The sequence below is a fragment of the Corythoichthys intestinalis genome, chromosome 13 (assembly GCF_030265065.1).
Source record: "Corythoichthys intestinalis isolate RoL2023-P3 chromosome 13, ASM3026506v1, whole genome shotgun sequence".
Classification (NCBI taxonomy): domain Eukaryota; kingdom Metazoa; phylum Chordata; class Actinopteri; order Syngnathiformes; family Syngnathidae; genus Corythoichthys; species Corythoichthys intestinalis.
In genome coordinates, this window is record NC_080407.1 from 53,637,889 (window position 1) to 53,652,455 (window position 14,567).

Here is a 14,567-nt window from a genome sequence, read left to right on the forward strand (position 1 = left end):
GGTTGATGTTACCTTTAGGGTAGCATCCGGCGACACCGTTAACTTCACGACACTCCTCAGTTGGATCACAGGTGTTGTCCTCACATTCCAGTGTGTAGTTCCCAGCACAGCGACACAACTTCGAGCAGCCGTCTCCAAATATGATCTCTCCAGGCTAAGTAAAAGTACTCGGTTAGCGAGTACTGGCTTTCACCTAAAGTGAAATTTTGAACTACTCTAACCTCATAATAGTTATTGTTGTGATCCAGGCAACCACATTTCTCTATCGGCACACAGGTTTTTCCCTTGAAGACAAACCCTGGTTTGCAAAAGCAGCCGGTGATGCAGGGGCCGCTACAGTTCGTGGAGGGGTTCATGCAGGAGGGGATACATGCCGGCCCACATTCTATGTATTCTGCATTTGGAGGGCACTGAACTGTGCGCCGAAAACAAAAAGGAGTAGGGTGGTTTGCATAGTCGACCAAAGAAGAACTCAACCCAGGCGTGGCTAGTACCAAACAAAACCTGCCATACTTGGTTTCGGTGTAGTCGGTTTTGGAGTTGTGGGATTCGGTGTAGATGTTCCGTCACTTGTCGTAGACACTGGTGGCGGTTGAGTTGTAAGATGATCTTTTAATGAGAAAAAATTCAAAAGTAGTGTCAGGGAGGATCGACCTCATGACATGGAAGGGAAATAATTCCTTTCAAAATACACCATGGATATTTATTAGAATATTCCAATTTATGGCCTTTTTGTGATTACTTAATTGACAAAATTATTCAACCCCTCAGGTATGTTCAGAGGTGTAGCAAGGGTCCCCGGGGGCCCCAGGCAACAAGCAACATGGGGCCCTTCGAGCGTGTGCAAGTAAGGGGGACAGTTGGACTTGGAGCAATAGCTTATTTAATAAAAGTATAATAACGCCTCGGTCTCATCGAGCGCTTTTTAGGACACTCAAAGTGCCTGGCTTCTACTACATTAGGACATAAAGGTACAATAACATAGTACACTCACCGGTATCTTGTTTCCTTTTCTCCTCTTCTGCTTTTTTTTCCTTTCTTTTGTCGCTTCCAGAAGAATAGCTTCTCTTCATTTTGGATATACGCCAATTGAAAAAAAGCCAAATCGTCACTCACTCTCACTCTGAATTACGTAAGGGGGAGGGGGGGAGAGTACAGCGAGTGAAGTGGCCCCTTCAGGGAAATCAGACACAAAGCTTTCACTGGCACTGTCGCACTTGTTGCTGCGACAGTGCAGTAAAGCTGCGTGTGCTAAATCTGTTGGCCCTGTGGGGGCCCCTGCTGGCTGGGGCCCTAGGCAATTGCCTGGTTTGCCTATTGGGACGCAAAGCCTATGGGTATGTTGAAGAGAAAAGGTACAGTTCTCGCACACACCATATAATTGTTTGCATTAGTCTAACACAGGGGTCCCCCAAACTTTTTCCTGTGAGGGCCACATAACTTTTCCCTTCTCTGATGAGGGGTCGGGGTCAGTTTGTAACAGAAAAAGTGTGGCGATTGCAGGAGTGCCTAAATGTAAAAAATTATTGTTTTTCAGAAAGCCACAATCAAATAACCCTTTCTGGGTTCTTCACGGAACAAAAGTAAATATAATATAATATAATATAATATAATATAATATAATATAATATAATATAATATAATATAATATAATATAATATAATAATTAAATAGACAATAACTAGGGCTGTCAAAATTATCGCGTTAACGGGTGGTAATTAATTTTTTAAATTAATCACGTTGAAATATTTGACGCAATTAACGCACATGCCCTGCTCAAACAGATTAAAATGACAGAACAGCGCCATGTCCACTTGTTACTTGTGTTTTTTGGTGTTTTTTCGCCCTCTGCTAACGCTTGGGTGCGACTGATTTTACCACATTGCACCATGAGCAATGTGTAATTATTGACATCAACAATGGCGAGGTACTAGTTTATTTTTTTGATTGAAAATTTTACAAATTTTATTAAAACGAAAACATTAAGAGGGGTTTTAATATAAAATTTCTCTAACTTGTACTAACATTTATCTTTTATGAACTACAAGTCTTATTTCAGTTGTATTTGTCTATTTGACAAGTCATTATTTGATGTGATTATAAACAAGATGAAAAATGTATGTCAAACTTGCAAATTGTCCCGTTACCTACCTTGACAGGCCATGACACACACATCATCAACAGCAATGTCGGTCTCCGGCGTCTCTCCATATTTGCCCACAATGACGAACTGAAATTCAACATGAGAAGACTGTTCCCATGCTCAAGTATCCAATCGTAGTTTGAGTGTTTACCTGTATTTCAGCATTTCCAAGATAACGGACTTTTGCAGGCTTCCAAGCTTGACCCTGGTTCCCCGTGACAGTGAAGAGAGCGGGTCCAAGGATTTCCCCTGCCAAGTTCAGAATGAAAATTCAAACCTAACTAGGCTTACAAGCAGGACTGAACGGGCCCTCGCAGTTTGGCACAACTCGGACGGCACGCAGGTCAGGGTGGTGGCAGATCGTTCTCCTCTTATCATCTCATCAGAACCTAATTTGCTCGAAACTTGTCTCTTATTAGGGATTAGAAATACATTCACACACCTAGGAGGAAAAAACCCTACGGAAGAGGATCCTATAAAAAAGGAAGTGCTACAGAACTGTGCAGCTACACAATAAGAAAGGCCTTTTGGAAAAATTCACGGAGGCGCCACTTAGCCATTTTTTAAAAAACGTTTTTTCGCAAGGTTGCAAAATTATCGAAATTTACGCCAAGCTGCATGTCAAGCATTTTAAGGCCTCAAATTCTGCTGCCATTTGATGCATATGACCCCTACAGGACCCTTCTGGGTACGACTCTCACAGAGCACGGGAAGTTTGGCGTGTTGTATATCTGCCAAGTTATGACTGTTCAAAATTTGTGGCGAGACAAAATGGTGACAGTCATTTTCCCTTTATTGTTGGACCCGTCTGCTTCAATGAAATCTCAATATTTTTCATCAAGCACCTGTCAAACACATATCTTAAGGTTCCCCTGATGGAGGTTTGAAGTCAACTGATTTTTTTCCCCTGGTAAAAAAGGGCGTCAGGCCCGTGAATGAAAACTCACAATTTTGACAACTTAAGATCGCATATGTCTCATGAACAGTCTCACCAATTTTGAGGAGGATCCAACTAACTCTTTGTTTGGTTTGGAATATGGGTGCAAGAGACTTTTTGGAGCAATTTTGCACACAACTCCCCAAATTTTATCGCTCTACGTTGAAAAAACCTAATAGGAGAGGCCTTTTTGAAAAATTCAAGGGGGTGCCACGGAGCCATTTTGTCACATTTTTTAGGAACATTGTATGGGTCAATTTCCTTGGCGGAGAACTCAAATTACGTCCTTACCTGTCAAGGTGTGGACACGGAGTTGCACGGTCTCGCTGCTTCCATACAGATAATAATGGAAGGTAAGCTCCAAGCATCCAGAAGAATGGCTTATCACAGGACTTCTGATTTCTCCCTCAACTCCTTCGTTAGCATAGCTAGAATCCATCAGCATGTAGAGTCCCACTAAGAGATTAAAGAGTTTTACAAATGACTCTCTTGACTGTAAAGTCCATACGGTGGAGTTACTTACATCCAGGTTTGGAGAAGTCATTTTCAGGTCCAGTGCCTGGTGTTTCCGTTCCACCAGCCCATTGCTCAAAGCCGTATATACTCGGGTCAGTAGCAATAGGAGTCCACCCACAGTAATCGTCTATGGTGTCGAAGTCGCAGCCAGAAACACAAACTGTGGAGCAAATATTCGCAATTTCATATCAGTATAGTTTTTGTCCCATAGATATTCTAAGAGAAGTATTGAGAAAACAATGATAACACTTACTGAGACAAGCTCCTTCGCTAATGACAATGTTGTCGAGTGCTGTGTCGCTAAATTCGTTGATGCCTCGCTGAGCCTCGAAGACAATCTAGACACCGTATCAACAAGAATTCTGATTGTCATACACATTTCAGTCTGTATTTCAGAACTTGATCAACTCGTTCATGCTAATTTGATTGAACAAGAGAATACCGCAATCAATAGCTTAATGAAGGTGAGTCAAACTGAGTCCACAAAGGGTCGGAGTGTAAAGGAATTCGAATTTGGAACCGCGACAGCCGAACCAGCAGGCGTCCCCAGCTAAGTTGGCCGGAAAGGCCAAATTCCGCTCGTCTACTCCGGTGTTAACTCTTTGTACTGACTGTTCTGACAGTTCAACCAATGAGGTTTCTGCTAAAACAAGCAGCAATCAACTGACTACACTTGCGAGACACCAGATTGGTGAAAAGGTATTCATCTCGCTTGGTTGGAATGAAATCCAGCACCCACTTCGGCTACTTTGAGGACCAGTTTGACACACTTAATGGCAGTCGACTTGACATCTAACATAATTTTTAACGGGCACGTGAGAGCTTTGAATCATGTTATCAAGTGCAACTCGAGTATATCCTCAACACCCATGATTGCTCACATTGCTGCGATTGCTTTACAGCAGCTGTAAAAGCTATAAAAAGACGAAAACTTTCCCTCAGAATGTATGAAGTTGCTCAGTTGCTATCTAGGCACGTTCTGTTGCAGTGATTAGATTTGAATTAGTTTATACCTTTTCCACATCAAAGTCCATTGTAAATCAAAGGGTGGAGGATTTACAGTCAATTTGAAAACTTTTTTTGTCGTTTTGTTACGCTATTTTCTTCTACCTTCCTTCCTTCATAAGGCACTCCTCGCCCAATCGTTCATCCGTCCTTCCTTTCTCATATGTACTGTTTGACTGTTTGTATTACTCTAACACACTCAATATGATAACATTTAATCAAAGTTTGGGAAAAACAAGTAGAATATATTTGAAGTACAAAGGCCGAATGAATGCAGGGCGGACTAAAGCTGTCCTCATTGTATTATGGAATATTTACACCCAAAGATATTAACTGGTAACACTGTATTTGACAGTGGCGCCATAAGACTGTCAAAAGATCAAATTAACCTACATGAAGCTTTGAACTAATTGGCTGCAAAGCTTCATTGCTTCATGAAGCTTCATTTGGCCATCACTGCTCCCTTGAGGGAGACAATCAACCCTTGCTTCCACCAGCTGTCAACACTGTTGTCGTCCAACATGCCTCCTAACATGCACTGCAGCGTTACAGATCTAAATAACAATCAAAATTCATGTTCTGTACTAATCATTTCTTCAGTTACTTTTCCAGTTGTTTCATTAATTGCTAGTTATGTTATTTGCGAACACATTTTTGACAGTGGTGCCCTAAGACGTTGATAAGATCAAATGAACCACCATGAAGCTTTGCAGCCAATTGGTTCAAAGCTTCATTCCTTCAAAAACATTAATTTGGCCATCACTTTTCAATTGGGGGAGACAGTCAACCCCTGCTGGCACCTTCTGTCAACACCGTTGTCGTCCAACATGCCTCCTAACATGCACTGCAGCGTTACAGATGTAAATAACAATCAAAATTCATGATCTGTGCTAATTATTTCTTCGGTTACGGTTCCAGTTGTTTCATTAATTGCTAAATATGGTATTTTCTGACAGTTTATTTGACAGTGGTGCCATAAGACTGTCATAAGATCATATGAAACACAATGAAGCTTTGAATCGATTGGCTGCAAAGCTTCATTGCTTCAAAAAGATTCATTTGGGCATCACTGCTCCCTTGGGGGAGACAGTCAACCCCTGCTGGCACCTGGTGTCAACACTGTTGTTGTCCAACATGCCTCCTAACATGCACTGCAGCGTTACAGATGTAAATAACAATCAAAATTCATGATCTGTGCTAATTATTTCCTCAGTTACTGTTCCAGTTGTTTCATTAATTGCTAAATATAGTATTTGCTAACACTTTATTTGACAGTGGCACCATAAGACTGTCATAAGACCATCATAATTGTGACATGATACTCACGTTATAGTCCGAAAATCACGGTAACTCTTTTTCCAACAAAAGGAAGAAATAATGGATATAGAACGGTAGGGACCGAGAATAAAAAGGAATGACAAGCATGAGCGATGGATGGAAGCAGGGAAAAGGATGATAAGAAGGAAGGGAGCAAGGATAGAAGTAGGTAGGAGTAAGGAAAGGACAGAGGAGCAAAGTGAACAAGGTGAATGCAAAAATGGAAGGAAAATTAGGAGAAATTGTCTGTTGTTTCTTTGTAGTTGCGCTAAAGTTTTAATCAAGCCAGATATGGGCATGTTTTAGAGGGACTAATCTTTAACTCTCAGCCTAGTTCTGCCTCTAATTCTCTTATTTCAAACCCTGAAAAGTGTGAAAAACACTCACAGTGATTGCCTGATTGCTCGAATTAGGCACAGTGACGTCGCCCTCCAACCACGATGGACTCTGAATACCAGTTCTTTTCCACAACTCTTCCTCGTCATTTGTCGTCTTTACCAACACCCTCAAATGATTGGAACCGTCCAGTCCGTACATGTAATACCGGAACTGGACGCAGATCTGCGACGCCTCCGTTAATAGCGTGGGACTCAGCAGACGAGTGTGGTGCCCGTTCGCCACATTGTCGCATTCTTGGTAAATATAAGCTCCCTCTGGGAAAGAGAACGGATTGTTATTAAATTGCCAGATTTTGACAAAGTGTGACACTGACCTCCGTCTGGGTAATCTCCCGGAGGACCCGTTTCTTCCGTCGGGGTTGGACCTCTGTGTCTGGTCCAGTCCCCACGGTCAGATGAATCCTGGACGAAGCGGCAGAATGGCGCGCTATCGTTGTTGAAGTTGCAGGACGCTAGCACGGGAGCTACAACTAAAACATTGTTTTTTTTTTAACATTCATTCAGTTACAATGGCAAAAACATGAAATTAAAAAATTACTAAATGCTACTTGTCCTCCATTTTCGGTCCGATTCCCTCAATTCACACATGAAAAACTTCACAAAATCAACTCACCACTCACATGCTAACGCTAACACGCTAAGGGACTCACCGTCATTGGCCGACACGAGGCTGTAAGAGAACAACACGGATTAATCATTAGACGTGTCGCACCTAAATATGACTCACTTTCTTTTTTATTAGTTTAAAGTCAACTTAGGTGCACTTATCTTCAGAAAAACACATAAAAGGAAATCTTTCCTATTGTGAATGTTGTGTAACAATCTCACTTCGCCATCAACAAACAATACTTCTATTATGGACGTCCAATTATGAGGCTCTGTTAGTCATTGTGAATCCAAATGAGTTTGTCAAGAGCAGACATCCAATCCATTTGAAGTGGTATGGCAGCCAATGCCAGGCAATGAGTTCATTTTGGGGTATTTCATGTCATTTTCTGTTGATTTTTAGTCACTTCTTTTTCCTTTTGGGCAATTTAGAAGTCACTTCCTGATGATTTTGGGTTACTGAAAAGTAGAATGTCCCAAAATGAATACAAATTAACTTGACTGGATGTCGACTCAGCCTCTGGGAACTCTGGATATGTTGCGATCCGGCTCGAAGGACCATTAAAATGTCACGTTCGTTTTTTTCAAATTTTACACTAAAAGGGAATTGGGGGAGTAAGCTGGCGACAGCCCTTGAACTTGTGACTATGTGTGTGCGTGTACTTAGGTGTAGAAACAGATCGCTCATCTTAGGTCATTTATCATACGTCTGCAGCTTCTTCGTCTTCTTACTTCTCCAGCGTACAGGAAAAAACAGTTGGTACCAGTTTTATAGAGAAGTTGATTATTGTGACCTAAAGCATCATTAATTAAACAAGCAAGCTATATATGAAATGCAGCGGCGATTGACTAGAGTAAATGTATAATAAACCAAATAATCATCTCAACAGTCTACTCTACTTTACAACCTACCGTTTTTGTACACCTATGTAGCTAAAATCGACCAAAACTGAAAATTCACCTCGTGTTGCTTTAAAGCTTTTCCAGTAGCTCAGTGAAAAAAAACTGGATTTTTTTTTTCAGCCAGCAGAAACCACTTTAGGTAGTGTAAAAAAGTGGAGATGGGGAACACACCACTAATTTTGCTACTGAAAGTCTGACCTGCATCAGAGTTAGCATAACATTAAACTGTGTGAATTTTCTAACCTGCAAAACTAGAGTAGGAAGCTGCTTAGAAGTGTCCTATATGTGTTTTCTACTGTTATTGTTAATTAAATTGTGCGAAAAGTAGTGAACTGAGGAAGGCTGCATTTTTATGTATTTTTGTTACTTTCTTACTAAGAAGGTTTTTCAGTTATATTTATGGATAGTTATTAGAATATTAGCAAGATTGTATTTATTGTGTATGTTAATATAATTTATGTTAAATTAAAATTTGCTAATAAAATCCAGACATTTATTCTGGAAGTTTCAAAATCTTTCTTCAGTAGTGGGTTAAGAGCTGTGGCGTTCCCCAGGGGTCAATCTCAGCACCCCTACTGTTCATTCTGCATCAAAAAACATTGCTAAAACCAAATAAAATCAAACGGATTGGACGTCTAACGGCATCAATGGCAGATACTGAGTAAATCCCAGGGGCTTTGACATTGATAAAATAATCGGTTGAGAAATAAGCTAGTTATAGTCATTTTAATGTGATGCCAAGTTGGTAGGGGCAGTGAAAGGTCTTTTTACGCTTCTGCCATGAATTGAAATGATTTATTACTAGAAGTGGACGTCCAATCCGTTTCAAGTCAATTGAACGTCTATCAACATCATTTTTTTGTTGCAGCTCATTAAAATGTTAGACGTCAAAGGGCTTTTGTGGCTCCAGGTATTTTTATTTTGGCGGGAGATGGGCAAAATGGCTCTTTAAGTATCTAAGGTTGCTGACCCCTGCACTAGCTAATAAGCTAACAGGCTAAATGTAAAAAGATACATTAAACTAAAGCAGGGGTCCCCAAACTTTTTCCTGTGAGGGCCACATAACATTTCCCTTCTCTGATGAGGGGTCAGTTTGCAACAGAAAAGGTGCGACGATTGCAGGAGTGCCTAATTGTAAAAATTTATTGTTTTTCAGAAAGCCACAATCAAATAACCCTTTCCGGATTCTTCACGGAACAAAAGTAAATAAAATGAAATAAATAATAATAACAATATAATACGATATAATATAATATATACTGTAGGGCTGTCAAAATTATCGCGTTAACGGGCGGTAATTAATTTTTTTAAATTAATCACGTTAAAATATTTGACGCATTTAACGCACATGCCCCGCTCAAACAGATTAAAATGACAGCACAGTGTCATGTGTACTTGTTACTTGTGTTTTTGGGTGTTTTGTCACCCTCTGCTGGCGCTTGCGTGTGACTGATTTTATGGGTTTCAGCACCATTGTGTAATTATTGACATCAACAATGTTTATTTTTTGATTGAAAGTTTTACAAATTTTATTAAAACGAAAACATTAACAGGGGTTTTAATATACAATTTCTATAACTTGTACTAACATTTATCTTTTAAGAACTACTTTCTATCCATGGATCGATTTAACAGTTAATAATGTGATTGCTATCTTGTTGATTTATTGTTATTGTAAACAAATACTGTACTTATGTACTGTATGTTGAAAATATATATCCGTCTTGTGTCTTATCTTTCCATTCCAACAATAATTTACAGAAAAATATGGCATATTTTACGGTTTGAATTGCGATTAATTACGGTTAATTCATTTTTATGCTGTGATAAACTCAATTAAAGTTTTTAATCGTTTGACAGCCCTAATAATAAATTATAATATAATATAATATAATGAAAGAATAATAACACTATTAACAATATAATATAATAAATAATAATAACACTATTAATTAAATTGATAATAACCAAATAACCCCCCCCCCCCAAAAAAAACAGGAAATACATAAACCTATTGAGGAAAAAAATAAAAAAATAAAATAATTTTGTTTTGTTCAAGTGGCCGGACCAAATGTGGAGGTGGGCCATATCTAGCCCGCGGGCCGTAGTCTGGGGACCCCTGAACTAAAGTATATGTCTCTGCTATGAATTTGATAACAATATTGACTCATTTTGCCATTACCGTGATAATTCAAAGCGTAGACGAACAGATGATACAGTGGCATGTCCGTTCTGACATTAACCTATGACTATAAAAAGTAGATTTTTGCTAGCTTTTTGATTTTTAGGAGAACCACTCATTGTTGAAGCTAAATTTTGTGTGTCAACCAATTAATACCTCAATATCGTTATGTCTTATATTTTGAAATTTAGGAAGTCTTACTAATCTCAAATAGCAAAAATATTTGAAAAATGAATTGCAAAATGAAACCAAAAAACTGTTATTTTTAACACTCACCCCTGCTGCTTTGTCACTTGACACATCCATAAAAGCAAAATGAGAAATCGGATTGCATCCATCGCTAACCGTCCCGTTAGCAGAGGACACAGTGTGGACGCAGTGAGGGACTTGTCAAATATATAAGTGCGCACGGTAATGTTGCAAAATGTGTCAATAAGTAACACCGGTGATATGGACAGGGTGCGTTCTTTGTTTGTAGGTGTGGTCCGATACTTCACACAAAGGGTGCGGGTGCTCTCGAAATACAGAAAATCTCCAGTTTTTTTTTATTATGGGGATAATACATTGCACAATTGAAAATGGAAGATTTTTCCAGGAAATATGCCTCAGAATTGGTTAAAAGTAACTCAGCGTCATTGGCGTCGTTAGGCCTATTTTAGGGGGCTTGATAATTTAGTGTTGTTTTATTCAAATAAAACAATAAAATGCTGGCATATTCACTGTGAGACTGCTATAATATTAGTTTAAATCAATAATCATATAAACTATCATTATTAACTTAAATATGATCATGCTGCAGAGAGTAAGATCGAGAGCCCTTTCAGCGCATCGTTATCGAACCCATTCATTTTTTTTTTTTTTTTTTCGCAATGTGGCAAAATGGATTTGACCATGTTTTATTTTTTTGCCATGTGGCATTTTTTTGCCATGTGGCAAAATAGATTTTGCCGTGTGGCAAATTGTCTTTTTTTTTTTGCCATGTGGAAAAATCAATTTGCCATGTTGATTTGCCATGTTGCATTTTTTTGCCATGTGGCAAAATGGATTTTGGCATGTGGCATTTTTTTTTGCCATGTGGCAAAATCGATTTGCCATGTGGCATTTTTTTGGCATGTGGCAAAATGGATTTTGGCATGTGGCATTTTTTTGCCATGTGGCAAAATGGATTTTGGCATGAGGCATTTTTTTTGCCATGTGGCATTTTTTTGCCATGTGGCAAAATGGATTTTGGCATGTGGCGTTTTTTTTGCCATGTGGCAAAAAAAAAAAAAATGCCATGTGGCAAACTTTTTTTTGCCATGTGGCAAAATGGATTTTGAAATGTGGCATTTTTTTGCCATGTAGCAAAATGGATTTTGCCATGTGGCATTTTTTTTGCCATGTAGCAAAACGGATTTTGCCATGTCAGAAAAACATGTGTGGCTGTGATTTGTGACTAAGCATACACTTACCATTACAGCCATTACCACATTGCAAAAAAAATGCCACATGGAAAAATCAATTTTGCCACATGGCAAAAAAGCCACATGGCAAGAAAAATGCTACATGGCAAAATCCATTTTTCCACATGGCAAAAATTAAATGTCACATGGCAAAAAAAAAAAAAAAAAAAAAAAAAAGGCACATTTTATCACATAGCAAAAAAAAATGCCACATTTCAAAATCCATGTAGCAAAATGGATTTTGCCATGTGGCATTTTTTTGCCATGTAGCAAAATGGATTTTGTCATGTGGCCATTTTTTTTTTTTTTTTGCCATGTAGCAGAATGGATTTTGCCATGTCAGAAAAACGTGTGGCTGTGATATTTGACTAAGCATGCACTTACCATTACAGTCATTACCACATTGCAAAAAATGCCACCTGGCAAAATCAATTTTGCCACATGGCAAAAAAAGCCACATGGCAAAAAAAATGCTACACGGCAAAATCCATTTTTCCACATGGTAAACATGAAATGTCACATGGCAAAAAAAAAAAAAGCCACATTTTGCCACATAGCAAAAAAAATGCCACATAGCAAATACAACTTTAGGTTCTCGCTGTCTCTCCGTTTTGGGGCAAACTGTACTTTTGAGTGTGGGAATGAGTTCATGCTTTCGCCACAAGGTGCGCTGTTGCATAGTATGTGTTCAAAGTCAGCGGAGAAAGGTTCTTGCAATTTGTCTTTTCTGCACTTGGCTCTCGTGTGTGCGAAAAAAAACACCGTTTTTGGCCAAAGTGAAAAGTCCGTCGTGTTGGAATTTCATCTTCACCTGCAAGCGAGGCAAAAGGCGTAAGTCTGGGTGGCTTGGTGACTGTGGTTTAACAGGTTTAAATTGGGGGCTGTCTCGGTCATTTCATTTTGCATTTGGGGCATTGCTCACTCACTCACTTTGTGTTCATTTAGGAGTGACGAACTTAATTGAAATTCACAAAGAGTTACATTACTGGAGGTTTACATCGTCAATGGCACAGAAAGAGTTCAAACAAACAAACGCGTCACCCAAGGAGTGATAAAGAGTAATTATTAAAGGAACAATTTAAGTGCCTTTGTCCAACGTAAACAACAGTAAAAACGCTGCGCTTGTTGCGCATGCGCAGTATGAATCAGGTTTGCTAATTTACCACATAAACTTCACAGCGAATTTACATAAACAAAAAAATAAAATTGACGTTCTTACCGTACACTGTGAATTATGAGCGTCATTCTTTGTTGTTTGTTGGACGCAAACGTTTCCAAATCGTTCAAACACGCCTCGCTTTTTAAACTCAGTGACAGAAGTACACATTAAACCAACGTACATCCGTCGTTTGACCGTGGATGTATGCTGCCATCTGGTGGAATAAAATGGGAGTGGTTTTAGGCGGCGTTCGGAGCTCTTGAGGCGGAGTTCGGAGCTGCTATGCTAAACGCAAATGTCGTTGATCTGCGCTCATTCGACAAAATACTGAATGAAACACCATTTTTATAGCTTTTATACGTCCCGGAGAGAACATTGTGGGTTTCAATTTTTAAATGAGACACAAAACTATGTGTGCTCAGCTGCGATGGCCGAGTGGTTAAGGCGTTGGACTTGAAATCCAATGGGATCTTCCCGCGCAGGTTCGAACCCTGCTCGCAGCGTTTTGATTTGTTTTTCTTTTCTTAAAAGCTAACTAAATTATCTCTAATTAACCGATATTAACCGATGTGTATTGGAATTCCTGTATTATATTATTGATCTGCAATTCCACCATGTCGCCAGTGGGCGTCGGTATGTGACTGTGCTTGGGTTGCGAGGAAAAAGGAGTTGAGAAAATAAATAAATGGAGAAGTGTGGAAGTTAAGTTCGAATTTTGTCCCCGTTTCGGCAACGAGACAATGTGCGTTACTTTGTTGGTCAGAGACACGGAGAAAGAAGAGTGGGAGTGGAAAAGGGGGAGTTGTGATACCGTTGCAAACTCAATGCTAAGCTAGGTGGCTCCAATAATACCTTTTTGTAGCCGACAGCCTACAAACTACGCCCACATAATGCTACGCTAGGTATCATATGTATATGGACTAGATGCGAAATGATACATTTGCCGGCGTTGGTAAACAGCAGCCATCTTAAAGCAGAAGATGTCTTAGAAAGGCACTGTTGTAGTGAACTTTCCTAGCGAACCTAAGTAACCTTTAATCTAAAATACTCCTAAATCTTTAAATGATGAAACAGTTTTAAAACTTTCACATGTGGAAAGTAGACAGAAGGAAACTAATGCAAAAACGGGAGCAATTTTAACAACTTTAACAGTTGATTCACAACATTAAATGACTTGTCATTGTCATGACATAGCACTTGTCATGACATAGCAAAGGTTATACTATGTTTTGTTTTGTTTAAATGAAAAAATAAAACATGAAAGGTAACACCAGTTACTTTGCCAAGTAACTAATTAGTCTTACATTTAGGTAACTGAGTTACTGACGCCTTGGGTTGGCAGGTATGTTTTAGGCCAGCATGTTAGCATTGTTAGCATTTTGATGAAGGCTGATTTTCTTTTATCTTTCAAAACTAAATTAGTTCAAATTAACGCAGACAAAACAGTGTAGCTCTTCATTTTAGTGTTATGACTAACATGAAGTTACAGAAACTTTTTTTTTTTTTTTTTAAACGTTTTCTATTTTAAAACATGTTTTCTTTGTTGTCTTAATTGTGTAAGGCTTCTTTGTCGTTATACTTTGTATAGGACGTTCCTTTATGAGGCTTTAGGAGGCTTTAGGCCAGTCTGTTAGCATTGTTAGCATTTTAATTAATGCAGATTGATTTTTATTCTTCAAAACTAAATTAGCTTGACTCAACGCTGGCAAAAAAAAGCGTGGCTCTTCATTATACAGGGTTATGACTAGCATCACGTTACTGAAACTTTTTATTTCAAACATTTTTGTGTTTTAAAACATGTTTTCTTTATTGTGTAAGGCTTCTTTTTTGCTATATGCTGCATTGGACGGTCTTTTTATGATACTTTAGGCCAGCGTGTTAGCATAGTTAGCATTTTAATTAAGGCAAATTTTTTTTCTTTCAAAACTAAATTAGCTCAAATCAACGCAGACAAAACAG

The 14,567-nt window shown here is 38.9% G+C and overlaps 2 protein-coding genes and 1 non-coding gene across 10 annotated transcripts in view; 2 read left to right on the forward strand and 1 right to left on the reverse strand.

Annotated features, from left to right (window-relative positions):
* Positions 1-12,815, reverse strand: part of zanl (zonadhesin, like) — a 48,240-nt gene extending 35,425 nt beyond the window's left edge. For 4 of the 8 annotated variants that reach the window (XM_057855337.1, XM_057855338.1, XM_057855342.1 and 1 more), the window contains exons 1-12: positions 10,284-10,352; positions 6,967-6,986; positions 6,631-6,786; positions 6,306-6,571; positions 3,850-3,934; positions 3,604-3,756; positions 3,372-3,536; positions 2,295-2,392; positions 2,152-2,230; positions 514-609; positions 222-415; positions 13-154 (exon numbers count right to left, since the gene is read on the reverse strand). In XM_057855337.1, the coding sequence (XP_057711320.1) occupies positions 13-154; positions 222-415; positions 514-609; positions 2,152-2,230; positions 2,295-2,392; positions 3,372-3,536; positions 3,604-3,756; positions 3,850-3,934; positions 6,306-6,571; positions 6,631-6,786; positions 6,967-6,986; positions 10,284-10,345 (1,516 nt within the window). In that variant the 5' untranslated portion in view covers positions 10,346-10,352. Of the gene's footprint in view, positions 1-12; positions 155-221; positions 416-513; positions 610-2,151; positions 2,231-2,294; positions 2,393-3,371; positions 3,537-3,603; positions 3,757-3,849; positions 3,935-6,305; positions 6,572-6,630; positions 6,787-6,966; positions 6,987-10,283; positions 10,353-12,668 lie in introns of those variants that run through there. The other 4 variants (XM_057855341.1, XM_057855340.1, XM_057855343.1 and 1 more) reach the window with 4 other exon arrangements.
* Positions 12,149-14,567, forward strand: part of LOC130928627 (solute carrier family 2, facilitated glucose transporter member 4-like) — a 37,597-nt gene continuing 35,178 nt past the window's right edge. Inside the window, exon 1 of the mRNA XM_057855346.1 lies at positions 12,149-12,280. The gene's annotated coding sequence lies outside the window, so the exon portion shown is untranslated. The remainder of the gene's footprint in view (positions 12,281-14,567) is intronic.
* trnas-uga (transfer RNA serine (anticodon UGA)) lies at positions 13,030-13,111 on the forward strand. Its single transcript has one exon. It is a non-coding gene; the product is annotated as a tRNA-Ser (tRNA).